Source organism: Bos indicus, chromosome 2 (assembly GCF_029378745.1).
Source record: "Bos indicus isolate NIAB-ARS_2022 breed Sahiwal x Tharparkar chromosome 2, NIAB-ARS_B.indTharparkar_mat_pri_1.0, whole genome shotgun sequence".
NCBI classification, from domain to species: Eukaryota; Metazoa; Chordata; class Mammalia; order Artiodactyla; family Bovidae; genus Bos; species Bos indicus.
The window spans coordinates 72,043,994-72,071,455 of record NC_091761.1 but is presented as its reverse complement, the minus strand read 5'-3'; the positions used below and the strand labels follow the sequence as shown (position 1 = coordinate 72,071,455).

At 55.3% G+C, this 27,462-nt stretch overlaps 1 protein-coding gene across 1 annotated transcript; it reads right to left on the bottom strand.

Moving 5' to 3' along the window:
• Window positions 1-11,738: 11,738 nt before the first annotated feature.
• INHBB (inhibin subunit beta B) lies at window positions 11,739-17,392 on the bottom strand. Its single transcript, XM_070769064.1, has 2 exons — window positions 16,874-17,392; window positions 11,739-14,410 (listed from the first exon to the last, which is right to left on the bottom strand). The coding sequence occupies exons 1-2, from the start codon at window positions 17,322-17,324 to the stop codon at window positions 13,635-13,637; spliced, it is 1,227 nt and encodes a 408-aa protein (XP_070625165.1). The 5' UTR covers window positions 17,325-17,392; the 3' UTR covers window positions 11,739-13,634.
• Window positions 17,393-27,462: the final 10,070 nt, after the last annotated feature.

Sequence of the window (27,462 nt, the reverse complement as noted above, 5' to 3'; positions counted from 1 at the left end):
CTTGACTCCCCGGGACCTGTTAATACAAATGTCCAGGAGGGACCTCCCTCACAGTGCATGTCAACATTCAGCCAACTGTGATCATCTTGGCTAGTGCCATGTGTCCACCCCTGTCCCCATCAGCACTAGGGGACCCTGGGGGTGGGATAGCCTTGCAGGAAGGGCTCCCACAGGGAGGACGGAAGGCGGAATACTGTGGCCTCCTGGGACATCTGACCAGCCAAGGATGGTCAGCAAACCTTTTCTATAAAAGGTCAGATTCAATATTCTAGGCTTTGTAGGCCACACCTCTGGCACAACAAACATGTTGGTGTTGTTCGGTTGCTCCAATCGTGTCCGACTCTGTGACCCCATGGACTGCAGCATGCCAGGCTTCCCTGTCCTTCAGCATCTCTGAAAGCTTGTTCAAACTCATGTCCATTGAGTCAGTGATGCCACCCAGTCATCTCATCATCTGTCATCCCCTTCTCCTCCTGCCTCAATCCTTCCCAGCCTCAGGGTCTTTTCTAATATATAAACTTTGTCACTAAGTTTGAATTTCATACAGTCTTCATGTCATGCAATATTATTCTTCCACTGATTTGTTTGCAATCATTTAAAAATGAAAAAAAACAAAACAAAACAAAACATTCTGAGCTTGCAGATTTGGCCCCTGGCTGTGGTTTACCAAACCCTGTTCTAGAATTGATGGCAGGGGCATTGGGAAGACACCAGGTCCCACTGTACCAACAGGGCAGAATGCTCCTCCAGCTCAGGGTTAGGGTTAGGACCTGGTTCCATGATGAATACATGGCAAGAATACACAGAAGAACTGTGCAAAAAAGATCTTCATGACCCAGATAATCACGAGGGTGTGATCACTCACCTACAGCCAGACATCCTAGAATATGAAGTCAAGTGGGCCTTAGAAAGCATCACTATGAACAAAGCTAGTGGAGGTGATGGAATTCCCGTGGAGCTATTCCAAATCCTGAAAGATGATGCTGTGAAAGTGCTGCACTCAATATGCCAGCAAATGTGGAAAACTCAGCAGTGGCCACAGGACTGGAAAAGGTCAGTTTTCATTCCAATCCCAAAGAAAGGCAATGCCAAAGAATGCTCAAACTACTGCACAATTGCACTCATCTCACACGCTAATAAAGTAATGCTCAAAATTCTCCAAGCCAGGCTTCAGCAATATGTGAACCGTGAACTTCCTGATGTTCAAGCTGGTTTTAGAAAAGGCAGAGGAACCAGAGATCAAATTGCCAACATCTGATGGATCATGGAAAAAGCAAGAGAGTTCCAGAAAAACATCTATTTCTGCTTGATTGACTATGCCAAAGCCTTTGACTGTGTGGATCATAATAAACTGTGGAAAATTCTTCAAGAGATGGGAATACCAGACCACCTGATCTGCCTCTTGAGAAATTTGTATGCAGGTCAGGAAGCAACAGTTAGAACTGGACATGGAACAACAGACTGGTTCCAAATAGGAAAAGGAGTTCATCAAGGCTGTATATTGTCACCCTGTTTATTTAACTTATATGCAGAGTACATCATGAGAAACGCTGGGCTGGAAGAAACACAAGCTGGAATCAAGATTGCCGGGAGAAATATCAATAACCTCAGATATGCAGATGACACCACCCTTATGGCAGAAAGTGAAGAGGAACTCAAAAGCCTCTTGATGAAAGTGAAAGTGGAGAGTGAAAAAGTGGGCTTAAAGCTCAACATTCAGAAAACGAAGATCATGGCATCCGGTCCCATCACTTCATGGCACATAGATGGAGAAACAGTGGAAACAGTGTCAGACTTTATTTTTTGGGCTCCAAAATCACTGCAGATGGTGACTGCAGCCATGAAATTAAAAGACGCTTACTCCTTGGAAGGAAAGTTATGACCAATCTAGACAGCATATTCAAAAGCAGAGACATTACTTTGCCAACAAAGTTTCGTCTAGTTAAGGCTATGGTTTTTCCTGTGGTCACGTATGGATGTGAGAGTTGGACTGTGAAGAAGGCTGAGGACCAAAGAATTGATGCTTTTGAACTGTGGTGTTGGAGAAGACTCTTGGACTGCAAGGAGATCCAACCAGTCCATTCTGAAGGAGATCAGCCCTGGGATTTCTTTGGAAGGAATGATGCTAAAGCTGAAACTCCAGTACTTTGGCCACCTCATGAGAAGAGTTGACTCATTGGAAAAGACTCTGATGCTGGGAGGGATTGGGAGCAGGAGGAGAAGGGGACAACAGAGGATGAGATGGCTGGATGGCATCACTGACTCGATGGACGTGAGTCTGAGTGAACTCCGGGAGTTGGTGATGGACAGGGAGGCCTGGTGTGTTGCGATTCACGGAGTCGCAAAGAGTCGGACACGACTGAGTGACTGATCTGATCTGATCCATGATGAAAAGGCTTCACCAGTGAGCCAAGCAGGCACCGGCCCTGGTACCTATTGGCACTCCTTACCAACCCTCACCTGGCTCCTCGGCCCATGTTGATGGTAGCAGGAATCCACAGTGCCTCTGCTAAAGGCTGAGATTTGGGACTAAAGATCAGAAATAAGAGAGTGTGAACTCCAGGGCAAATCATGCTGGGCTGCTCACTTCGCTCTTTCCTAACACATCTCCAGAGCCCTGTCTCAGCTTCAGCCTTGAAGGAAGGTCATGATCAACCTGGTGACCCTGAGTGCTAACCTGGGCTATCCAAGCCCTGGGGCAAGTAGCAGAAGACAGGAGATTTGCCGTCTCACGGAGGCTGCCAACGTCACGAGGCCATCAAAGAACAGGCCCCATGGGCCAGGGCCTGAGCATTAACATCCTGCTCCTCCCTGTCATACTGTGTGACCTTGCACAAGCCACTTCCACTATCTGCACTTGAGTTTCTTCATCTGTGGAATAGAAATGATAAAAACCCCAAGCGTTGTGTTGGATCCATTGGGTGAAAGTATGTCAAGGGCTTAGGCACTCCATTAAATCACACTCCGTCAGTGGTAGCTGTTACGATTTTTAAAGGGGAGGTGGGGCAGGCCGTGTGGCTTGTGGGACTTTAGTTCCCTGACCAGCGGGCCTTAGTTCCTCTTACTTCCCTTCAGGGGAAGCACTAACTACTGCACTGCCAGGGAAGCCCGTGTTGTGATTATTCTCTCATTTAATCCACACAAGTCTGTGAGGTAATTACTATTACTAGTCCCACTGTATGATGAGGAAACAGAGACACAGAAAGGTTAAGTAACCACGCCAAGGGCACACAGCTACGACCAGGTGCACCTGGAGTCTGGAAAGTGGAGTCTGCCTGTGGGCCCAAGCTCTTAACTGCCTCCAAGCCCTGGCCTACCTGCCCTCTTGGGAAACCACAGGAACAGAGAGCCCTGGGCTCAGAGTGGACCCTGCAGCAAGGTGTCCTGGGACCACCCCGCCTGGATGGAGCTGCCTTCTCTGGAAGGCAGGGCTCCTTATGACCCCACAGCCCGACCTCCTGTCCTTGAGCAACGTGTGCACACTCGCACACATCACAGTGCTGGGTGAGGACCCAACTTGGGGGCCATACTCTGTTTCAGAGGGACCCTGTCATCCTGTGCACAGAGCAAGTCCTGGGCTACTAAGCTGAGCACCATTTGCTGTGGGGCCATCCCTGCCCCTTGGCTTCCCTCTGCAGACTGAAAGCCTGGGCGGTCTTCTCCACGGTCCTATGGTCTTATCAGCTTTCAGCAACATCCTCCCCACCCCCAGACCCCAAAACACTAAATGTTGAAGGGCCTGCCTCACCAGGACAGAACAGGAGCTTTCTTTCTTAACTTTTACCCTGAAGTGTGCTGCCAGTGGGGAGACCACTGGGGGAGACGACTGGCCTTGCTAATTCCAGATCAGCCATCTCCCCTGCCCACTCCACACAGGCAGGAGGTGAGGGCTGCCCCAGCCTGGAGCACAGAAGAGTCGGAACCCTGTGCAAAGGCAGCATTCTGTCCCCCTCCAGGCCCCCCCGCCACCCACCAGGACTAGAGGCACCAAAGGACATGGAATCATCCTTTAAGTGGTGAAGCTGACATGAAGCCAGCTCAGGAGACCCCGGCCCTCCAAACGCCGTGGAAAATTTCCAGGGCCCCCGCCTCTTTGATGGGAATGGTGGCTGGTCACAGCAGGGATGCATGGGGGCTGCAGGCGGCAGTCCTCAAAGACACTGGGATGCTCCCTCCTATGAGGCACTTATGAAATGAAGTCAGAGAAAAGAATGAATGCATGAACCATCTAATCCAACTCAATTTCAAATGAAAAAAAAAATATGCTAGAAACAGTAAGATGCTTGCTCAAGGTCACAGAATTGCAGGGCCTGGATTAGGCTGTCCATCAACAAGTCTTTCTTGAGCACCTGCTGTGTGCTAGGTACCATTCCTGGCACTGGGGAGAGAGCACCGCCCAAGCAACCAGCCGGTGGGGGGTGGGGGCCAGGGGGTGCTTTGCCCTCATGGAGCTTCCAGTCTGCTCCTGGGCCAGTGCCTGAATCCCAGTCCACCGTGCTTTCTTACTCTGAGATAGCACACAGGGCCTGCCCCAGACCTTGCTCAGACCCTCCAGGGAGCAGCGGGCAGCCCTGGGCAGTGGACTGGCCTGCCGAGCCAACTCTGGACTGTGCACTTCTTCCCACAGGCAGGTGCATCAGTGATTGCTCCCAAAATAGTGGACAGTCATCCATGGGGGAGTGGCCCCTATTAATCAGTTCTTCTCTCGGCGAGTGAATATGAAACGCCCTCGGGTGGCAAACCATACCTTCATGGAGTGGATGACCAGGGCAAGAAGGATGCCCACTCCAGGGCCCACACATCCCAGGGAGTAACAGGGACTCCAGAGTGACACTTTATTGGAGCCCAGGCTGGCACTGCTTTTGGCCATAGCGGCGGCAGCAGCTCCTGAGTGAGGCTGAGCTTTACCTCGAGGTCTGAACACTCAAGGCAAATGACAGACTTCGGAAGATGCTATGGCCTGAATCTGCCATGGGACCCCTTAACAGGGATACAAGGCATGGTCAGGAGTGCCAGCTTCTGGTCCTTACCAGGCTTGAGCCTTTCCCCAGTCTTGTGGCCCGTTTAGCCTGAGTTGTTCCAGCAGGGAAATGGGTAAGCTGGGTCAGATTTCTCACCCCAAGACCGCTGTCCCTTCACTCATGTACCAAGTGTGTGTACAGCACATCTGCCGCAGCCTCAGTACAGTGGCAGGGTGAACGATGCAGACTCCAGGTGCCCTAGAGCCCAGGGTGGCAGCCTCCTGGGGGAGGAGGCAGGTGTATACCCAATCGGTGACCGTGCAGGTGGGATTGGGAGTCAGGACTCCTACGCCAGGTCCCTGATGGGTGAAGCACAATTAGCCAAGTGAATAGGAGGAGAAGCATGTTCAGGCCAAAGGAGGCACCTTGGCACAACTGGGAGGCACCAAGGTGAAGGTGGTGGGTGGTAACCGCAGCCCAAGCGCTGGGGACGTGGAGAGGCCTGAGGGCTCCAGCAGGTCAGGAGCAGCCAGGCCTGGGCCACTGTGAGCCCATTAGCCATCAGACTTCTTTCCAAAGCCACGGGGCCTTGAACAGACTTTATACAGGAGTGAGAAAATCTGCCAAGTTTTCCTCACACTGCCTGGGAGGAGCTCGAGAAGGTCATGGGTGTGTTTTGGGAAAAAAAATCTGTGATTCCCCTGGGCTTCCCAGGTGGCGCTAGTGGTAAAGAACCCGCCTGCCAATGCAGGACATAAGAGATGCAGGTTTGATCCCTGAGTCAGGAAGATCCCCTGGAGGAGGGCATGGCAACCCACTCCAGTATTCTTGCCTGAAGAATCCCATGGATAGAGGAGCCTGGGGGACTGCAGTCCATAGTGTAGCACAGAGTCAGACGCGGCTGAAGCAACTGAGCACACACAGGCTGTGATCCCCCAACTGCAATGCTGGCCTGTGGCCGCCACCACCAGTCAGGTGAAAGGACCTGCCTTCAGCCACCTGGCAGGGCCCAGGCAGCACCAGCCCAGCTGGCCTCCAAAGGCAGGACTTACCTAAAAGCCCCAGGGGTAAAGTTGCGCCTAAGGCTGCCTTGGGCCACCAGGGAGCGACTCCTGGACCGTTGGACCAAGGCCAATTGTGATATTTGTGCTGAGGGGTCGCTGGAACCCCTCTGGGAAAGATGAAGCGTCAAAGGAGCCCAGGTGTTCCTGAAGCCCCTCCCAGGGTAGGGAAGTTAGGAAGTGACCTGCTCACCCGCCAGAAGTTCTGTGGCCCCAGGAATGAGAGGCAGCCCCTGGAAGCCTCATCTGCCAATGGGAAAGAATGTCAGTGACTTATCTCTTGTAGAAATGAAATCTCCCTAAAGCTCCAGCCCAGAGCTTGATAACCTCAGGTCGATGAGAGAGTTCCCCAGTGGCCTAGAAACCAGGCTACAGGCTCAGGGAGGCCCAGGGCTCTTTCCATAAGACCCAGAGCTCCCTCCGGGTGGAGATGTCATCTCAGATTCTCACACACACATATGCGTGCCCACAGGGGCCAGAAGAGCCTCCCTTCCACAGCCTGAATCCAGCCACCTGGGGACCCAGGGACCTGATCTGTGCTCCTCCTGAAGGCCCTGCACAAGTGAGTTGGGGGAGGGAGGGTGGGGAGAGGGGCAGACCCAGACCCTCGCATCCCTCTTTCCAGACGAGAGCTGCAAAACACCATGTGCTGAGCCAGGCCCACTTTCAGGACCTATGTAGAACATCGCCAACAGCAGCACCCACCCTCCACAGCCCCCAGAGCCCTGAGGTTCTCTGGAGAACATGGAAGGGAATTGGAGGCAGCATCTAGGGGGCCAGACAGGGACCCTCCCCTGAATAACTGTTAGGCCTCAAGCAAGACACCGCTCTTCGTTGAGCCTCAACTTCTGCATCATTAAAATGGACATAGGTCATTTGCCCAGCAGGGTGGCTCAGAGAAGCAATAAGTTCTCCATGACTGTTAGGCGGCATCATGATTGTCATCGTCAGCTTCTGTGAATGCTGACACAGTGAATATACAGGATGAAAGAGAATGCTCTGGGGAAGCCTCCAGGCAGAAGGGAGGGGCTGACACAGAAACCAGCAAAGACGAACCCACACTCACTGAAGCCCCGCCTGTTCCAAGCACCTTAATGCACACGACACCCCTCTGACGGGGCCGCACTGTCATGGTCCCCATTTTCCAGATAAGGAAACTGAGAGTTAAGCCAGGATCAAAAAACTAGGGTTGGGGGGTGTTCTGAGCCCATACTCCAGACAACCTCCTCCACCCCCACTGGAGAGGCCCAGCAGCCATGCTACCCACCTGGCCTGGGAGGATGTGGGGATGTCCCCCCAGAGAGGAACGTTTCAATGCACAGGTGCCATGCATATCTCGGGTTGGAGGCAAGGCATGAGTGAGCAGGTGGCGTACTCCCAACTGAAAGCCAAGCACACTCTGAGCCCCAGCCTCTTCCCTCTTCCAGGGAGGCCCCCAAACAGCCATGTCTCTTCCTGTCCTTCCTGAGCAACCCAGTAGCTATGAGTGATTTTGGAAACAGCTCTTGGAAGCAAATCTAAGCTCTGCCACTTGCAGTGCAGGGCTTCCTCAACCTTAACTTTCTCATCTATAAAAGGGCCATGTGGTGGTTCAGTCGCTAAGTCATGTCTCACTCTTGAGACCCCATGGACTGTAGCCCTGCAGGGTCCTCTGTCCATGGAATTTTCCAAGCAAGAAAACTGGAGTGGTGGCCATTTGCTTCTCCAAGGGATCTTCCCGGCCCAGGAATGGAAGCCGCATCTCCTGCATTGCCCGCAGAGTCTTTACCGCTGAGCCACTAGGGAAGCCCCTGTATGTGTGCATGCTCAGTCACTTCAGTCATGTCTGACTCTTTGCAACCCTATGGACTGTATAGCCCACCAGGATCCTCTGTCCATGGGATTCTCCAGGCAAGAATACTGGAGTGGGTTGTCACGCCCTCCTCCAGGGGATCTTCTCAAACCAGGGATCGAACCCACATCTTGTACATCTCCTGCATTGGCAAGCGGGTTCTTTACCGCTAGCACCACCTGGAAGCCCATAACACTTCCTATTCCCCCCCACGCCCGGGGCTGTTGTGAGGACTATACTGAAATAACGCATGGAAAAAAAGCAGGCACCCAGGAAATGTTTGTTGAGTGACTAAAGGACTGACCAGATAGTGTCATTCTACTTTTAAAGTGCTCCAGCTTTGGGGTTGCAGGGACATCACAGTGACTTCCCTGTTACTGACCAGGGGAAGTCAGTGGGGCTACAAACATATAGGCCACAGAAATGGTGCCTGCACCCACCCCGACCCTAGCCCCCAGCACTTGCCCAGCTAGAGGGTGATCTAGCCCAGATTTAAATATGTAACGACCCCCATCATGTGCAGTGGTAAAGAATCCACCTGCCAATGCAGAAGATGCAAGAGAGGCAGGTTTGATCCCTGGGTCATAAAGATACCATGGAGGAGGAAATAGCAGCCCACTCCAATATTTTTGCCTGGAAAACTCCATCATCGGAGGAGCCTGGCGGGCTGCAGCCTGTGGGGTCGTGAAGAAAGGCAACTGAGCGCACATGCACGACGCCCGTCACAGTGTATAACGGGCCAGGCGCACCACATTTTGACAAGGAAGAAAATGAAAACGGCAAGAAATACACAAAGCTAACCATGCAACCTCACCCACAATCACAGTCTAAATCCCCACTCAACCACAGACATACACACTCACCCACACAGCCTCCAAGATGGCCAGACTCACACACAGCTGATCACACATGGCCACAGCCACAGTCTCATACTCACCTCAGCTCAGCAGACAGACACACCTACAGGCACAGCACAATAGCACATCACTCCACCTCACCCCAATTCCCATCCACTCCCACCGGCAGCCAGCCCCGCTCCCCATACAGCTCAGCACCCCAGCACCGCTCACCCTGGTCCCCCACACAGTCACCCTACTCCCCCAGTCCTCACATACTGCAGACCCACCCCCTCCTGCAAGACCTGCAGGTAATTTGTCACTTGCTCCACACATCCCATTGAAAGCCAGGCAACCAGGCTGGGGTTGCTCCCAGGGCCTCTGCCCACAGGAAGGGTGTTTTGTTTCGGCTTCTTTGCCTGCAAAGGCGCACTTCCTTCAACCCACAGCCGTCTCCGTGGCTTGGCGGCAGCCTCTGGCCTCCCTGCCCCCTCTCGCCCTTGAGGGAGGCCTGGGAGGGTAGCCTGCCAGGCCCCTTGGGGGGTCCCCAGCAAGAGTTCTCACAGGACTTTGCAGAGGGCATGCTGCAGGCCGGTCTGAGTTCCAGGTGGATCAGGGGCCCAGTCCTGGTGTAGGGGCTCCCTCCTGGATCTGTGACAGGGAATCAGCCTCCGCCGCAGTCATGGTGTCATGCCCAAAGGGGCTGGGAGAGGAAAGGGACACAGGAAACCCCTAGAGCCTCTGCTTCCTGGACCATCAGTCTGTCCGTCTATGAAATGGGGGGAAACAATGGGAGGTAGGTGTGGGGGTCCCCTCTCCCCCACACACCCCAGCCTCAGACTCCACTGGTTCCCTGAGGGCTCAGGGCACATCTGAAGGTCAACCAAAGGCAAATTTCGCCCATGGAAACATCTGAGGCAGGTAGGGCCAGCAGTGATGGCTCTGGCTGGCCTGGCCTGACCCACCGGTCCTGTGAAGGGCTAACAGCCTGGTTGGAGAAGGCAATGGGACCCCACTCCAGTACTTTTGCCTGGAAAATCCCATGGATGGAGAAGCCTGGTAGGCTGCAGACCATGGGGTCGCTAGAGTCGGACCCGACTGAGCGACTTCACTTTCACTTTTCCCTTTCATGCTTTGGAGAAGGAAATGGCAACCCACTCCAGTGTTCTTGCCTGGAGAATCCCAGGGACAGGGAAGCCGGGTGGGCTGCCGTCTATGGGGTCGCACAGAGTAGGACACAACTGAAGCGACTTAGCAGCAGCAGCAACAGCCTGGTGGCCTGAAGAAGGAAGGAAGGGACAGAGGGAAGGACAGCAGGAGGGTCCAGGGTCAGAGGCACTGGATCTAGTGGACAGCTTGGGAGGCTCACTCTCTGGGCTGCATTGGGGCTCCAGGGAACCTCTGGGGAGAGGCGGGACCCGAAGCAAGGCCCCCTGGGAAGAGAAGGGATGCAAATGGGGGAAGGGCCACAGGCAGAAGAAAAGGAACAGAGAGGCAAGGACCACAGATGCACAGGAAGGAAGCCGCGTGACCCCACTGGAGAAGAAGCCCCAGCCCTGCTGTCTGTCCTCACGAGAACAGGAGGAGCCACCTGCCATCCCCCAGGGGGCCTGACCCCACAGAGGCACACACAGGCCAGCTCAGGGCAGCAGGGCACCCCTCAGGTGCATGCCAGCCACTGGCCTCCCACTTCAAGTCCTGGGAATTTCCTGGGCTCCTGTGGGACCCACGGGCCACCCTGTGACCCAGGAGGGTGCCTGGGGATGCTCAGCATCTGAAGAGCAGAAACACGCTGGTGACTCACATGCCGCCCCCTCTTGGAGGCTGCAACAAAAATTCCTGGGCCAGGGCCAGGGTAGGGGCTAGGCTGAGGGCTTAGACCACCACAGAGCCACAGGCAGCTGGATGGTAACCTCTACACCCTAACGTGCCCAGGCCAGTCCTGTCTTCGTGAAATTTTGTTCTTAGCCCCCACTAATTTTCATACCATCTCTATATTTCACAGGGTAACAAATCCACCCCTCAGACAAACACCTGGCAGGGCAGTAGCTCTCTTGAACGAGAGAAGGATGGAAAAAGACAGAGGCCAGAGGCTGCCTCCTGCCACCAGCTGACCATGTGGATTGAGGTGGGCCTCTCCAGTTTCCCCATTGTTGCTTAATGGGGTTAGATATAACCCCTTAAGGTCCCACTACTCAAATGCCCTGAGGTTTCTGGGAAGACCCCATGTGACCCCCCCAAGCTACAAGTTGCAGCCCCTCTGACCCCAGAGGGCCTCTGATGAAGGCAAGGTCTTAGCCCCAAAGTCCTCCCAGGGAAACAAGAAGACCAGCCATGGCACGTGGACTCCAGTGCCCAGGGTGCCTGTCCTGGCTGTGTGACCTCAGGTAAGCCCTGAAACTCTCTGAGCCTCAGATTCCAAACCCTAGGAAACAAAGATGAAATCATTTCCCGCAAAGGTATGATACAAGGGTTGCCTGATAACACCATCCAGTGGGTATCTCCAGGAATCCCTTCAACTGTAGTTGGGCATGTGTTACTACCACCACCACCCAATCTACCACCTGCTAAAATCCCCACAGCAAAAGGACAACTGGCATCCTCAGGATAGATGGAAGCCTTGCTTCTGGCTTCCATTCCAAGATATTAACCTCTTCCCAGTTGCAGTCATCTCTATTAATAAACAGAGATGGGCATGGGTCAGGTGGGCTTCAACCTCTCAGGTTTCACATTTCCTCCCAGGGACAGGGGCTTCACTGGCACTTTCAAATGGTAATACACTCGGCCCTGGTGCAACATAATTAGTCTTGGGACTAGAAGGGTAAACAAATGTGTAATTCATGAATTTGCTAATTGTCCTTCATTTTGATCTCCTGCCATTTTTCCTAGACTCTGCCTGACATCCGAGCTTGTGGCAAGGACTCAAAAGAGTGCCGGGTGCGGCCCAGGGAGGCACTGGCTTCAAAGTCGGACACCTGGACTCACCCTCCCCCCAGCTGCCCCCTCCAGCCTGGAGCCCACCACCCCAGATATCACACAAGGCAGGGAGCCCGTGGCACTCCATCTTTTATTTTCTTCAACTGTACACAAATGTAAAATACTTTAACAGCAAGTCTATGGGAAAAAATTGTTTGGTTTTAAATTATTATGAAACAGAACCTAAGGGGAGCTTTATTAAATAAACATAAAGATGGGGATTTAAGGATACACACCTGCATTCTACCATTGTCGTTTTTACTCTAGCTTCTGGGTGTGTAAGGATAGAAAAGACACATCAAACTGAATAAACAAAATCCATGTATACCCTGAAACATTGGCAGGCCACTCAAGGGATTGTTCAGAACATCCACCTCATAAAGATGGCCTCACCATCTAATAAAAATTAAAACTGATCTGTTGGCCTCTTTGGTTCCAAAATTATGTATAATACATTTAACTGTATTTTTTTTTCGCTGCTATAAAAATAACTTCTTTTTTCAAATGGCAGTTTCTGACTAATCATGCAACTAAATCAGTGCAAACATTAAAAGCAATCATTCGCTTAAAAAAGAAGCAAAGGATTTCATTTCAAGTATAAAAAAATATAAAAAGAGTCGTACGAGTCCAGTTACATCTAGTGTGGGTCAACCCTTTAAATTGCATAGTTCACATGGCACTTGGACCTCTGGGGTGAGCTCAATGCTCTGCCAAGGGCCACTTCTGGATACAAGCGGATGGGCAAGGGTTGTATCATGTGCGTTCAGGCGGGTGTGCAAGTGCTAGGAAGGGGGCGGGTGAGCAGGTAGGGGCCACATCCGTGGCTGGCCCTGGTGGCCAGAGCCCACATGGGCCACTTTTGCAAAGCAGCTGAAAGCCTCTCCCTTTTCCCCAGACCCGTTCAACTGCTCCCCTCCCTCAACCCCTGCAGAAGGGGCAACCCCACCCCCTGAGCATCTCCAGAATGCCTTCACCCCACCATTCCCTCCTTTCTAAGAGCTCGCCCTCCCATTGCCTAAGAGTCATTTCCACCCCTCCCTAACCAGTCCTAGAGGAATCTCCCCAGGGAAGGGCACAGATTGCAACTTTTTTTGTTCCACTTGGAACAGTTCAGATTTTAACTTAAAAGGTCAGACCTGGTAGAAAAGTCCCTTTTCAATTATACAACCGGAATGAATGACCATTCAACTGCTAGTGATCAGTTAAAGCATCAAATTAAGACCCTTCTCCTCTCCCTCCCTCCCCACCCCCAAAATACACACACACACAGAAGTCACACCAGGGCCCCAAGCGACAGTCAAATGGTCACTACCACAGCTCCATGGTCTCCGGTCTCTGGCAGGTGGTAGCCTATTTGGGCCTCCTTCTCCAAGGATGGGAAAGGACAGGCTGCCCGGCTCTCCACAGCAGGAAGGATCCCAGGCCAGGGGAGCAAGCCCACATGTTGCAGCCAAGAGATGTAGGGACCCCGGAGGCCTTGCACAGGCACAGGGGGACTCGCGGCCCTCTGTAGGCTGCCTGCTCCCTACCCCCGCATCTGCTGCTCCTCTCCAAGCTCCGGGTTCGCTCGCTCTCTCTCCCTCTGTGTCTCTTGTCTTTGTGCTTTTCTGTGTGCTCGGAAGGCGCGATTCAGAGTGGCCAGGCCAGCTGGGGGGGCGTGGGGGGACGGTGGCTGTTCACCCCATTCTCTCCGAGTGACAGGCATTTGTGGCTGAGCTGCTATTTATCACCGCATACACTTGCTGGGATCCCGGAGGCTGCCATGTGGGTGGCAGGATGCGTCTGGCTGTGCGCGTCTACGTGTGCATTGTCCAGTCCTTCGTGTCCATGGAGGGTTCTCCCTCTGTTTTTGACAGATTGCTGGATGAGGAAGCAGGAAAAGATCTCAGGCTGGCCCCGGGCACCTCCCGGGCATCACCGCGCTCCACTTGCCACACCCTGGTCCCCATGCCCCAACGGAGCCGCGCCCTCAAGCGCAGCCGCACTCCTCCACGATCATGTTGGGCACGTCCCGCTTGACGATGTTGTACTCGTCGTCGAAGTAGAGCATGGACATGGTGCTCAGCTTGGTGGGGATACAGCAGGAGTTCACGGTGCCCGGGTTCAGCCCCCGCATGCGGTACTGGTTTACCACGGCCGTGTGGAAGGACGAGGCCGAGCCCGGCACCCCCGCCAGGTAGGCAGGGCAGCTGCCCTCGCAGTAGTTCCCATAGTAGCCGGTGGGCGCAATGATCCAGTCGTTCCAGCCGATGAGGCGGAAGTCGATGAAGAACTGCTGCCGGCAACACAGGTTGGTCCTCCCGTCGCACTCCAGGCCCCGCTTGCGGATGCGGTGCCTGCTGTCGCCCAGCCGCGCCTGGACCACCACGAAGGGCCGGTGCGACTCCTCGCCCGGGTCCACGAACACGGGCACCACGGCCAGCTCCCGGCAGCTGTCGCACTGCACGTCCAGGCTGAGACGCCGCTCGCCCCGCGAGAACAGGGCCTGGATGGGTTCGGTGAGTGGGAAGGTGTGCCAGCCGCTGCGCTTGAGGTCCACGCGCTTCTCCACCGCGGCCCAGCGGTCGCCAGGGCCCTGCTCCTGGAAGTACACCTTGACCCGCACCTTCCGCCGGCCGCCCTTCTCCAGGACGTAGGGCAGCAGCTTCAGGTAGAGCCACAGGCTGGCCTGCACCACAAACAGGTTCTGGTTGCCTTCGTTGGAGATGAAGAAGTACAGGCGGACCCGGGAGGAGGCCAGGCCATCTGCGGAGAAGCGAGAGACCAGGCCAAGTTAGATCAAGGAGAACACTAGGCACTGCAGAAAACACATTCTGCCGCATGACGCTGGACCGGGCCCTGGCCGAGCAGCTGGAGGACCGTCCTGACCAGAAATACCACTCCTGGGGCCGCGGCCTCCAACGGTAACCTGGGAGAGGCAGGGAAGATTGTTTCCTATTGAGAAGCCCGGACCAGGTTGGAGCCGGAGGGTCCGGGCCTAGAAAACCGGCCTCACCTCTCCCAGGCCAGGGTTCCCTGGAGACAGGCTGTCAGGCCTCAAAGCTCAACGGAGGAATTTGTCAGGAGGCCAAGATCTTAACAAGTTGTTATGGGTATCTGTGAAATCTGAAAAACAAAACCAGGATCTCACTAAGGATTTGGGGTGGGTTGTTTTAGCAGAGTTTGGGTTCTTTCTTTTTTTTTTTTTTTGGTTAACTTAGGGCATTGCAAAATCCAGCTGAGCCACCTACAGCCTCTTTCCAGTGTTTACCTAAGCATGATCTGATCCAACCCCCAGTGGAACCTCCACTGCAAACAAGCCAGCTCTGCTCAGATTTCTGACACAGGAACGTGTGCTTTGCAGGCTGCAAAGTGCAGCCTTTGCTTCCGAGTACTTCCAAGGGACAGGGCGCGCAGTCTTGAAACTTGAAGTCCACCCCTTTCATGAGACACTGGCTCTCCGTGAATGGCATATTTGAAGTCTCCATCGATAAGGAGAATTGGTTTATTAGTGGTCTCAATAATTCAGTTCAACAAGAAGAGAGGCCATGCCAACTGAGAGAAGAATCCTTTCTCATCCTACATTTCAGTGACCCTGCTCTCTGACGATCCCTACTTTTTTTTTTTTGCTCCAGGAAGAACAAATAAGCCAACTGTGTGGCCTCGGCTGGTTTTATCAAACCTCCTACCACTGCCCCCCTCCCAGCCCCCTCCTCAGGCCTCGCCTGGCTCCTCTAATAACACTGACATCTGACTTTGAAATGGGGGAAAGTGCAGCCTTAAAAGCTGGTCTTGGACGAGCTGCCTGTGACCTGAATCTGTTATTTATAAGTCAAAGAGCTGGCTCCGTGGAACCGACCAGAAATATAACAGCCCCCGCTGTCATTTTGTGCCACCGGGACCAAAAGGCCTCCTCGACCTTCCAGAATCACATTTCTGCTCTGGGCCCCAAAGCACCTTTTAATCCAAGCTCTCTAATTGCATGTCCAGATTCCCCTGACTCTGTCGGACAGCTAAAACGGCAATGCATTTCTTTCTAAGCACAAACCAGCCCTGATTGTCTCTGCTTTTCTCCACACCCGGCCATGCAAAACTTTTCATCCCTTTTCATCCCCAGGCGGCACCTGCACAGTCTGCCTGCTGCCTTGGGGATTGGGGGGAGGCATTCGCAGCCCGGGGACACAACTGCCACCAACTCTCCACCCCCCCCAAGGCTCCCTGCCCACCCTGCCCTGCCCAAACCCGAGCTTCCCCCTGCGACCTTCTCGGCAGTCCCCCTGCACAAATGGGGCTGAGCTCCAGGCACAAAAGCCAGCCTGGCTCATTCAAGTCCTGAAAAGGACAGCAGAGCCGAAAGCACTTGCAGCATTTCAGCGCGAGCACATTTTTCTCCTTCTTTTAAAGTTCGAAAGATGTTTTTCCTCGCTTGATTTTTATATTCTGACAGTGGTAAAAAAAAATGCAATATAGGGCCGGAGGAACATTCCAGAAAGGACTCCGACCCTTTGTTAAGTAGGAACTCTGCTGGCTCTAAAGCCAGGGAGCTGCCTCAGCTCCCAAGCAAGCCGAGAGGCACGGGGCTGCCCCCTGAGCTGCAGCCTTTCTCTGCGTAAATGATGGGACCTGTTGAGAAGCCTGCCTTCCACCGATTCCGGTGCCCACACAATCGGAAGAGAGGTTGCCTAGCTCTCCCCAGCGAAGCTTCAGCAATCCTGGCAAGCCCACGCCGCCCGGCGATGGAAGCGGCCCCAGGGGCCTCTCACGCAGGCACACACACACACACACACACACACACAGTCACACACACATACACACACTCCTCCGGCCCACGGATATCAACAAGCACACACATCTCCATCTATACTGCTAAGCCTACACTCCGATCGTGGGAAACAAAAACATTAAGCAATCACCAAGCGAGTGCCCGCGGAGCCAGGGCCGCACGCGTCCGCCGGGAGGGGGACGCGCGCCCAAAGGCGCTGGGGCCCGTTTCGGAGAGCAGGGGTGGAGGACAGAGCGCTCCTCGGCGGGGATAGGAGAGTAGGAAGGGGTTGCTGCCTTCGAGAAGAGGACCGCAACCCGGTCGGAGCGCACAGGGTCGGAGGCGAGAGGGCCGAGCCAGCAGTCCGGGTTTCCCCCAGGGCGCGCGGGCTGCGGCGGCGGCGGCCAGAGTCAGCGAAGAGAAGAGGGTGGAGGAGATAGCGAGGGCCGCTCGAGGGACCGACCCACCTGTCTCGGCGAAGCTGATGATCTCGGAGACGCGCTCCTGGCCGTCGGCACCCGGGCTGGCGTGGCCGTCGAGGTGCGGGATCTCCACCCGGCCGTCCTCGCGCACCTTGCCCGCGTGCAGCTTGCGCAGGGCCGTGACCATGGCGGCCTTGGGCACGGCGTGTGTGATGTTGGGCCGGCCCCGCATCTGCAGGCGGTTCAAGATGTGCCGCTTCACCGCCTCCAGGAAGTCGCCGTCTACCCGGCCCAGCTCCTCCGGCCGCCGGAAGCCGCCGCACGACGTGCAGGTGTCCTGCGAGCCGCCGGGGGCTCCGGGCGGCGGCGGGGGCGGTTGCGGCGCGGCGGGCAACGGCGGGGGCGTGGGAGAGCCCCAGACCCCGGGCCCCAGCGAGCCCACCGCCAGCATCAAAAGGCAGGCGGCCCCCAGCGCCCGACCGGGCAGCCCGTCCATGGTGCGCCGCTGGCGACGAGGGCGCCCGCCGCGAGGCGAGCCGAGCCGAGCGCAGGGCGGCTCACGGCTCCCGGCGCGCCGCCCCGCCCCGCCCCCGCCCGGGCCTCCGCCCGCCCGCCGGGAGGGCCGCAGCCGGCTCACAGAGGGAGGGGGCCCTGTCGGGCTGCGGGGGTTCCCGCGCGGCGGGGAAGGGGCGCCGTGGGCCGCCGGAGGCCGGAGAGGCGCCCTGGCGAGGCAGGGGCCGGAGGGTTACTGCCGCACGGGCGTCTCGGGGCGCCTCGGCATCCGCAGCTTTTCCACCATCCTCTCCGCGTCGGGGCCCCGCTGCCCCCGCTCGGGTGAAGCGAAAGCAGCGGCAGCGGCGGCTTGGCGGCCGGGCTCGGAAGGTGGCAAAAGGGCCGGTCGACGCAACTTGGGCGAGAAGGAAGCGAAGGCGCCCGAGCCCCCAGAGCGGAGCCGGGCGCGGCTTGGCGCGGCGCTGCGGCGGGCGCTGCGGCGGGGCCCCGCGCTCGCACCTGAGCGCCTCGCCCTCGCCGCCTAGCACCGAGGAAGGGCCGCGGGAGGTGGCGACGGGCGGGTCGTCCTCTCCGCGGGTTGGCGGGCGGACAGCGGAGCGAGTGCGGTGCCGGGAGCGCCGCGGAGCGAGGGCCTGCTCAGAGGCGGCGCGGAGCCCGGGACCGCGGGCCCTGCAGTCCTCGCGGCGCGTCACAAGGCAAAGTTGTCTCCAGGCTCCCGGGGCGCCGCATCCACCGGCAGGCGGGCAGGCGGGCCGGCCGCTGCGCGCTCCGGCGGGTCCTCTGCTCCGCCCGCCTCCTCGCCGCCTGCCTCCCTCCGCCCGCCTGCGCGGGCCGGCGGAGCTCCGAGCGCCAGGCTAGGCGGCGGCGGGGCCCTCCTCGTCCGGGTCTTTTCTGCTTGCGCGGCGACGGCGATGTCGGTTCGAGCTCCTAAAAGTCTCACCGCGTCCCCGGCGCGGGTACCCTTGCTGGCTCTCCCGCCGGCACACGCCGCAGGGCCGGGAGAGAGCGGCGGGTGGCGGCCGCGTCCCTGTGCCCGGTCGCGGCAGAGTGCGGAGCCCGCCGAGGAGGAGTTCTTCGCTTTGCCCTCTTCTTTTACTCTCCTCGTTTTTTCTCCCAAGGGTGAAAAAAAAGCCGCACAATCTCCGTATGTGCGCGCGCGTTGTGATAGAGGTTGGCAGGAAAAAAAAAAGGGGGGGGGGGGAGGCAATCTCGCCCTGGCCGTGCGGGAGGAGACTTTCCGCGCCTCCCCGCTCCGCTTCCCGGGGTTGCGGGGGGGATGCAGGGGGAGGGGGAGGCGGAATCTGTTCAGGTTGATGCTGCCCGCTCCCCGCCCACCCCAGCTTCCCTCCGCTCTTTTCCTTCTGCTTTAGCGAGAAGGAGGAGCGAACCGGCTGGCTCCCCTCCCCTCCCCACCCCACAAGACCGGGCCACTTCTGCGGTCTCTAAACTTTCTCACCACGTGGGCGCCCCGGACCCCCGCCCGGCTGGGCGGCGGGCGGCACCGACGGGCTCTCCGACCCAGGATCCCAGCGCTCGTCTCCTCCCGGCCGCCGCGCAGGCCCTGTCCTAGTCCCTTCCGCCTCCTTCCCCGCCCATGAGAGGCACCTCTCCTCGCCGCAGCCGCCCCCGGCCTTCCTGGGGTGCTCCTTCGCAGGCCGCGGCAAGGCGGGGGCGGCGGGGCGGCCGCGGGCGCCGCGGACTGGCTCCGCCGGTGGATGTCGCTCCGGGGCTGCAGTGCCGGAGCAGAGCGCCCCGGGCCGCCAGCATGCTGGGTGAGACGTGGACCCTGCACACTGGAGGGGTCTGGGGGGCCGCTACCTCCGCCGGCGCCGCTCCCCGAGAAGCTCCTCGACTGCATGGGGAACCGGCCTCGCGGCCCATGAGTCTCCCGAGCTCTGGGCTTGCCAGGCTGGAGAGGCTTCCAGCACCACTGCGGCCGCCACCCCCCTAGTTGGCAAATCTTGGCCTCAGACAAAGCCAGGTCCCAATCGAGGCTCCGCTACGGCCGGCCTTGCCGGAGTGACCGTGGCTAGAGCCTTCCCATCCTAGTCTCTGCCGCCTCGTGCGTACACGGGGCACAGTAACGACTATTATCACACTGACTGGTGGGGAGCCCTAAAGTAGGCAACGGAGCCAAGTTCCTCACAGAACTCAAGAAACTACCTTTCCAAGGCTGCCGTTCTTAGGCCACTAGACGAAAGACGCTGTCAGTGAACACCAGAATCCCAGCCTCGTCCAGAACCCCAAGTGCAGTCCGTTCCTTCTGTTCCACCTGGCGTCCCTACCACCATGTGGAGCAACAGGACGGTGCTCCTAGGGTGCAGCAGGAACGCGGCCTTGCGCTCTCGTCTCAACTGCCTAGACCCCCACCCACAGTGAATGCGCCGCATAACAACGGAACTGCAGGGAGTTTAGCTTTCTTAGCGTGTCTGGGAGCCCGGGACAACCGAGGTGGACCGCGGCCTCAGGCTCAGGGCTCCCCCCAGCACCCGCGGCCCCTCATCGCAAGCTTCTCAGGCCAGCCGAGCACCGTGTCGTTTAGCCTCAGCCGGACCGCAGCCTCACCGAGGTCCGCAAGTCTAGAGGCGGAGCGCCCCCTCCCTCCCGATCCGAGGAACCGACTCAAAGGTGCGCAGGGCCGGTCCCACGGTACAAAAATGGGCTGCTCTGGGTTTATCAACCCAAAGTCCGAAATAGAGGACCGGCAGGGTCCTCGAAATGGCAACCCTTCTGGTTCCTTAGGGCTTTCTCCAAATCCTAAATCGTTGCCACTCCCAAACTGACAGCCCTTTGTTCCCTCGGCTTACCACCCCTGGCCCTGGCCCTGGCCCTGGCCCAGATCCTGGGAAACCCCGAGCAGAGAGGAGGTACCTCTGCCTCCTGGGCAGCTTGTACCACCACCTTCTACGGGTGGCCCTGAGCCAGCCCAACCCACCTTTGTGATTTTGCTTGCCTCTTCTGCCAGGCACACATGCTCTGGTCTACTGGTCCTTCCCATCACCACAGCCACCAACGTACATGGGAAACTCACACCCAGTCCTCAAGACCCAGCCCAATCTTTTCTTGGCGAAGCCGCTATGGCCTTCTTGTGCCCTGAATAGTCGTCTGCTGGTTTTGCCCCTCAGATCAGTGCCCAGATGTTTCCTCTTCACCTCTCTCCTGTGTGGGGCCTCAGATCCTGCAGGACAGGGACCAGGCCTCTGTGTGATGCCAGACCTGGAAGGTAATCAGGTACACTTATTGAACCAGTGTTTGGTTGGTTGACTGATTGATGGATTGAAAGAAGTCAGTGAGCCAGCAAAGGATTTAAAACCTCTACTTCTCAGCACAAACTCACAGTAGTGTTCCTTGCCTTCTCAGTTACAACCCTTTATTTATTTTTTTCTGAAAGTGTTAGTCACTCAGTTGTGTTTGATTCTTTGTGGCCCCATGGACTGGGGCCCATCAGGCTCCTCTGTTCATGGAATTCTCCAGGCAAGAATACTGGAGTGGGTGATTCCCTTCTCTAGGAAATCTTCCCCACCCAGGGATTGAACCCCAGCCTAACACATTGCAGGCAGATTCTTTACCTTCTATGAGCCACCAGGAAAGCCCATTTATTTATGTTTGTATTTATTTATATTTGTTTATTTTTTGGCCACACCCCACAGCATACAGGGTTTTAGTTCCCTGACTAGGGATTGAACCCAGGCCCCATGCAGTGAAGTCTTAACCACTGGACCATCAGAGAAGCCCCACAACCCTTCTTATTGTGGACAGAGCTGGGCAAAGCTGTGGGAAGAGGGGAGGGCTCCACGCCTTTGTGAATGTGCAGCATCCTGATCATCCCCCTGGTGCTGGGAAGAGGTAAAAGCTACCATGTCCTTGCTGGTCGGAGGAGGGAAGATGAGGTTCAGAGGAGGGTCCACATTTTGCTCCCCTGATGAAGGAGCTGCAGCCCCGCTGCCAGTCATCTGCTGGGAGGGAACTGGGTCAAGCGGTAGTCAGAAACCATCTGCTCGAGAAGCTGGGATTATCCCGCCCTCTGCTGATCCCCCAGCCCTCAGGAGCCAAGGGTGTAAATTGAGTTCTTCCAGATCACCTTGTGCTTTGTGGGGGAGCTCCCCATTCCCTGCTGAGGGGCAAGGACCTTTTCCTGTTGCTTCAAAGCCTCATTTAGCACTGGACTCTGTTCTCCTTTAGATTGAGAGTGACCTCAGCCCTCAGTCTGAGCCAGGGATGTGACTGCGCCTGTCAGTTTTGAATACAATAATATACATCAATACTTCAGCCAACGCCCTCTAGAAGGGCTGCAGGACCGGGCCGCCCCCACACGGAATGCTGGCTCCCTGACGTCATCAAGGAACTCAGGCCCAATGGGAAAGGCAGGAGGAAGCATGACGACAACACGGATCCAGGCACTCAGAGCATTAAGAGGCTTCCCCCAGGGAGCTCAGAGCACGTGCTCTCACAAGCGTGTATTGTTTTGTTTTGCATAACCCTTAGTTCAGTGTCAATTTGGAGCTGACGAAGATGTCCAGAAATGACAAAGCAAATGATAAAAGTGAATCTCAGCATGCAATTCTTGGCCACACGGACCCTACGGAGTGTTGGGGCACAGTCCTTCTCAACATGGATGCTCCAGGCCTGGGGTGGAGAGGGGCCTCTGTCTGAGTTGGGTTCCAGGGATCGGTGTTCACTTTCACCACTGGTCAAGAAGCCACAGCTGCCAGACATCACCATCATGCATTATAACTCTGTAGGGCAGCTCGCTATCTGAACAGGAGCTTCATGCCAGGCCACACGAGACAGCCTGCCCACCAGCAGCCCCAGGCACAAGAGCAGGACAACCCGGAGCTAGGTGCAAAGCAGGATGGAGCCAGGGAACCACAAAGGACAGAGGACCACCAGCTGACCTGTATAAAAGCCCAGGCACCAACACAGAGCCCTTTCAGGAAGTCCACCTCATGCATTTTCCATCCTGAGGAAAGTCCTTGATGAGAGAGTGGGCATGGGAGGCTTACTTTAATAAGGCAGCCCCTTATTTCTCACCAGGGCAACTGGACAGTGCCCACCTTCCAAGACCCAGCAGCCCTTCACATTCCCAAGTCCTTCTGCTGTGGCCTGGAAATGATGCCAGTCATCTCTGAAACTCCACGTGTGCTAAGGAGCATCCACGCCTGGCACCCAACTCAGCACTGGCTCACCTGCACCTGTGTGTGACCTGGCCGGTGGTCCTGGGGTTCAAACACAGAGCCAAGAATTCCAGTGAATCCACAGGGCATCCCACCTCATGCGTGCCACTTCCCCAGCTTCCCACCTGGCATGAGCATCTGACACAGCCATGTCACACCTTTGCATGGCCCTGTGCTGTTTCTAAACCAGCTCCAACACAGAATCACCTTGCAGGGCTTCTGTCTAGCCATTCCTCTTGATCTAATTCCCTCAGCACCCAGTCTCCTGAAATCTACTGTCTGTTAGCAAGAACCACACAAATCACTGTATTTGTGGTTCCATTCCTGGGAATGGGCTAGCCTGAGGGAACATAGGGAGCCCCCATCCTCTTTCCCGAGCGAGACTGGGGGCAGGGGTGCCAGAGGCTATGCGAGAGTAGGATTCAACATGTTTTGAATGTTCAGGAATTATTTCAACAGCAGGCCCGTAGGGATGGCTGTCCAAGTTGGTGGTTTTTTCTGGAAAAATAGAGGTGCTAAATACAGCATTTGGTGAGTGTCCCACTTCAAACTGCTCATCACAAACTAGTCCTGGCACAGAATTCCTTCCTATCCACTCGATAACCACACTGAACTAGCTGCTGGGGATCTAGCAACGCAGAATCAAAGTCCTGACCCTGCTCACCCACTCCCCCTGGGTGTACTGGGAGACAGCTCGGGCAGCTTGCTGATACCTGTGGTGCAGCAGGAGCCAGGACAAGGAACACCTCCATCTGCCAGGAGGCTCAGAGGAGGCACGATCTGAGCTGAGACTTGAAGCAGAAGGAGGCGTTGTCCAGGTGGACGTGAGAGAGCGAAGATTGGCTGAGGGGAACCCAAGTGATGAGAACATGTGGTCCAGGTGAAGAGCAAGGGCAAGTCCATGGGGACGAGGCTGGGGAGGCGCCTTGTCAGTCCAGAAAGGCGTGTCAAGGCCAGAAGGGCATGTGGCCCTTGGCAGGAGTGTTTGAAGAAGATTTGGCAATATTGGGAGCTGGAAGTGCCCCCCACTGGCATCAGGGAGGCAGTGAGGACCACCAGGAAGGAAGTGGGGTGTGACCTTTTTCCTCAGGACAGAAGTCCAGGGCAGCTGGTGCCAGGTAGGGGGATAAGCAGGAAGAATTGAGGCTCTCCTTCCACCCCATTTCTGCCATGAGAGATCCTGTATACAGCTTCCAGATGCCTGTGTGTGGCCAGAACCCAAAGAGCTGGTTATTTTGCAGCTAACACAGAGAAAGGGAGCATTTCTTTTCCTTTTTTTCTTTTAAGATTTTTTTCATGTGGACCATTTTGAAAGTCTTTATTGCTTCTGTTTTATGTTTTGACTTTTTGGCCACAAGAAACCTGCACCCCATGCACTGGAAGGCAAAGTCTTAACCCCTGGACCACGAGGGAAGTGCCAAGGGGAGTGTTTCTAAAGCTTCTTTATTTTGGGTCTCCAAACCCAACTGTGTCCACTTCAGGAACACTTGGGTCCCAGCATCAAACTCCGCTTAAATGTCATTCCTTGGTCCTCAGACATTCTTAAACTTTAGAACTGACCTTTATATCTGCTCCTTGAGGGATGAGGTGTGCCTGATCCATCCATCCAGTGAGTCACCAGTCATGAAAAATGCATGGCTGACCCAAGACAGGGTTTCTCAGGTTCTAATGAAAGTCAGGGACAAGACAGGAAAAAAAAAAAAAAAAGGGAAATTAACCTGGTATACAGGTGCAGGCAAGACATCTTTTTTACTTGTTTAAACAAGAACCATGAACATGTTCATCCATTTATGTATGTGAAGCTAAGGACCTCTATTGCCACAGGTCACTCCACACCGCAGTGCACTTTATGCCCCACATTCTTATGGATCCATCCCTGGGGGGCTCCCGCAGTAAAGCAGCTCAGAAAGAGGCCGTTGTGATGCTGTGCTCCACGCAGTCTCCTCTTCCTTACAGAACACACTAACTGAATCCTCATAGTCAGTACAATGGTCTCTGTCTAACCGATGAAGATAACTCTTTGGAGTAACCACTGTTATAGAAGAAGGAAAAAAAATCCCAGCACGATTACCAGCTTCATCCCCCCAGAGCCCAGGCCTGTCAACTGGCTCCTGAAGCTGTGTTAATGTCAAGTTCTCTCCACGTTCAGCCCTCTCCCTCTGGCAGAGGCTAGGCCCCAGGCCTCTGTTAGTCAATTGCTGATCCCAGAAAAGAGGCATTTCTTACACCCCTCCTCGGGCTGAGAGCATTCAGCTCTTTTAGCCCCTTCCCTTCCCCCATATATTAGCTTATGAGTTGAAATCCTGGAGGAAAAAAAGGAAGAATGAAAAGAAAAGGCTCTGATTTTTGCTTGATGGATAAATGTATTTATATCTAATTAGGAGCCCCCACTGTGCAGGGGGTGAAGTGTTTTCGTTCTGGCCTATTGAAGGACAAATAACTATTATGTGCTTGTTCTCTGAGCTGGTAAAAGGAACCCAGAGTCGGTCTGCATTAGTGCCATCAATAGAACTGGGAGCAGGACCCTGGTGAACGCCAGAGTCCTCAAGGCTTTCCCTGCTCACGGGGCCCATCTGCCCAGAGCTGTTTCATGCAAGCTGTTCTCAAGCCCTGGGGGTTTGAGGATTTGCCCTATTCTACCCTTCCAAAAAAAGAGACAGGAAAAGAAAAAGAAAGGAAGAAAGAAAGAGGGGAAGGAAGGGAGAGAGGAGACGAAGGGATGGAGGGAGGAAGGAACCAGCATCTTTAGGATGAAGACACATACAACATTCAACTTTCATTTCAGCGTCACCTCACTTAGAGGGTTTGACACTTCTGGAACCCCCGAAATGTCCTACTAACTCAGAAATTACAGCACAGAGCAAGGAACTTAATTCAAAATAAAAAGAAGCTGCCAGTGCCTTGCCTTTCATCAAGGATACAGGAGCTAAAACACTCATCCACTGACATTCACTTTCCCTAATCAAAAGAAGCTAAGAATAAGCATTCATACAGAATCCCTTATGACATTGTTGATGTCTATAAGGAATGTGGTCAAACTGTTATTTACCTAAGCTCAGTTCCCCAAGAATCCTATTTTTTAAAGATTTTTTGATGTGGACCATTTCTAAAGTCTTTATTTGTTGCAATATTGCTTCTGTTTTATGTTTTTGGGGTTTTTGGCTGCTAGGCGTGTGGGATTTTAGCTCTCTGACCAGGGATCAAACCCACACCCCCTGCATTGGAAGGTGAAGTCTCAACCACTGGACACCAGGGAAGTACTTCCCCAAGAATCCCTTATCAATTCAATATAGAAATACTCTGACACACCCCAAATCTTGCATGTAGTGAGGTGACATCCTTTCCAGCCACAAGGGCGTGTTCTGGGTTCAGGGTTTCTCAGCATCATTTCTGACCCTTCCCGATGCCTCCATCCTTTCTTCCCAAAGTGCTTTTTTATCTGTCATACAGAATGCCGTGATACAGAAGACCAGGTAGGAACAGAGCAATCGGCCAGGCAACCACAGGGCTGTGGCACTCTGACGCCAGGCCCTTCGTGGCAGCAAGCGCTAGGCCCCCCAGAGAGCAGCATGTCGGGAGCAGGTGAGTGGGAAACACCCTCCCCTTCCCCTCCACTGCCACCATTCCCCTCCCCTCCCCAGTACTGTGGGATCTGCAGAGGATGGAGGGAAGAGGGGAGCCCAGGGTTGGAGAGACCCTGGAAGAAGTCAGGGACAGTATCTGGCCAGGGCCTTCCAGACAGCAGACTTCTGAATAAGGAGCAGAAAGACCCCAGTGGGGTCATGTTGACATCAGGACTGCACCCTCCCACAGCAGCCCTGAGAGCAAGGAGACATGCGGCTGAAATGGGGTGACTACCCAGATAGGGAGCAGGAAGAAAAAGAAGACAAGAAACAGATAAGGAGCAGTCAGAGAGGTGGAATAAAAGCCAGGACAGGGTGGTGTCACGAAGCTGGAGGGGCTACAGGAGCAGGGGTGGCCAAGAAGGCCAAGTGCAACAGACGGGTCCCAGGGGAGGCGGGATAGGGCACTCTGGGGGCACCCTGTGCCAGGAGACGGGTGGTTTCCGAATGAGCAACCTGCCCAGGGGAAGGGAGACTTGTGGATGCAAAAAGGCACTGTGTCCCTCCTGATCCAGACCTCAGGGTCTGGAATTCAAGGTTGAGGAGGTAGGTGGTCTTTTCAGGGGGTCACCTCCAAACCTGGGAGCTTTCCCACTTTCAAGGGGACTTTGTCCCAGGATGGCTGAATCCCAGCAGTAGAGGTAAGCAGACTGCATGGGAGGCCCGCTGGCAGCCCTCGGGCCGAGTCCCTGGGGGAAAGGATTGCCTGGGGCATCTTACACTGAGAGGTAGACATGGAGGCCCAAACTGAAGCCCAGCCCAGGAGCTGGAGGAAGAGGACGGTGGTAGGCCCGGAAAGGTCATTGCAGGAACTGAATGCAAAAGGCTGGATGGTGAAAGTATGTGTGTATGTTGAGGTATATATGCCTTGGGTATGGGTCTTTGTGTGTGTTAAAGTGTGTGTAGCAAATGTGTGTATTAGTGTTTGTACTGGTGTGTGATGGCATATGTGTGTGGTGGCATACGTGTTTTGTGTGTTGGGATGTGTGTGTTGGGGTGCACGTGTGTTAGTGTAGCAGGGGTGTGAGTATGGTGTGTGTGTAGATGTGTAACTAAGTCACCAAATACAGGGATAATGACCAGTCTCAGGATACTTTCGCCAATGAGATTAAGACTGAGGGAAACAATATTAAGTCCCTTTTCTGGCCTCTAAGAACTCACTCCTGGCTTCAGGAGAGGCTTAGAAGGCAGAATTCCTAGGAGTGTGTGACAGGGGAGGAGATGGAGAAGGAGGAGTCAGGAGCAGCAGGTGTTGGCATGGGGGCCTCCTCCTGCCCCATGGGCAAGCCGGATGTCAGAGGTGGTCCACAGGGCCTTGCTCAGG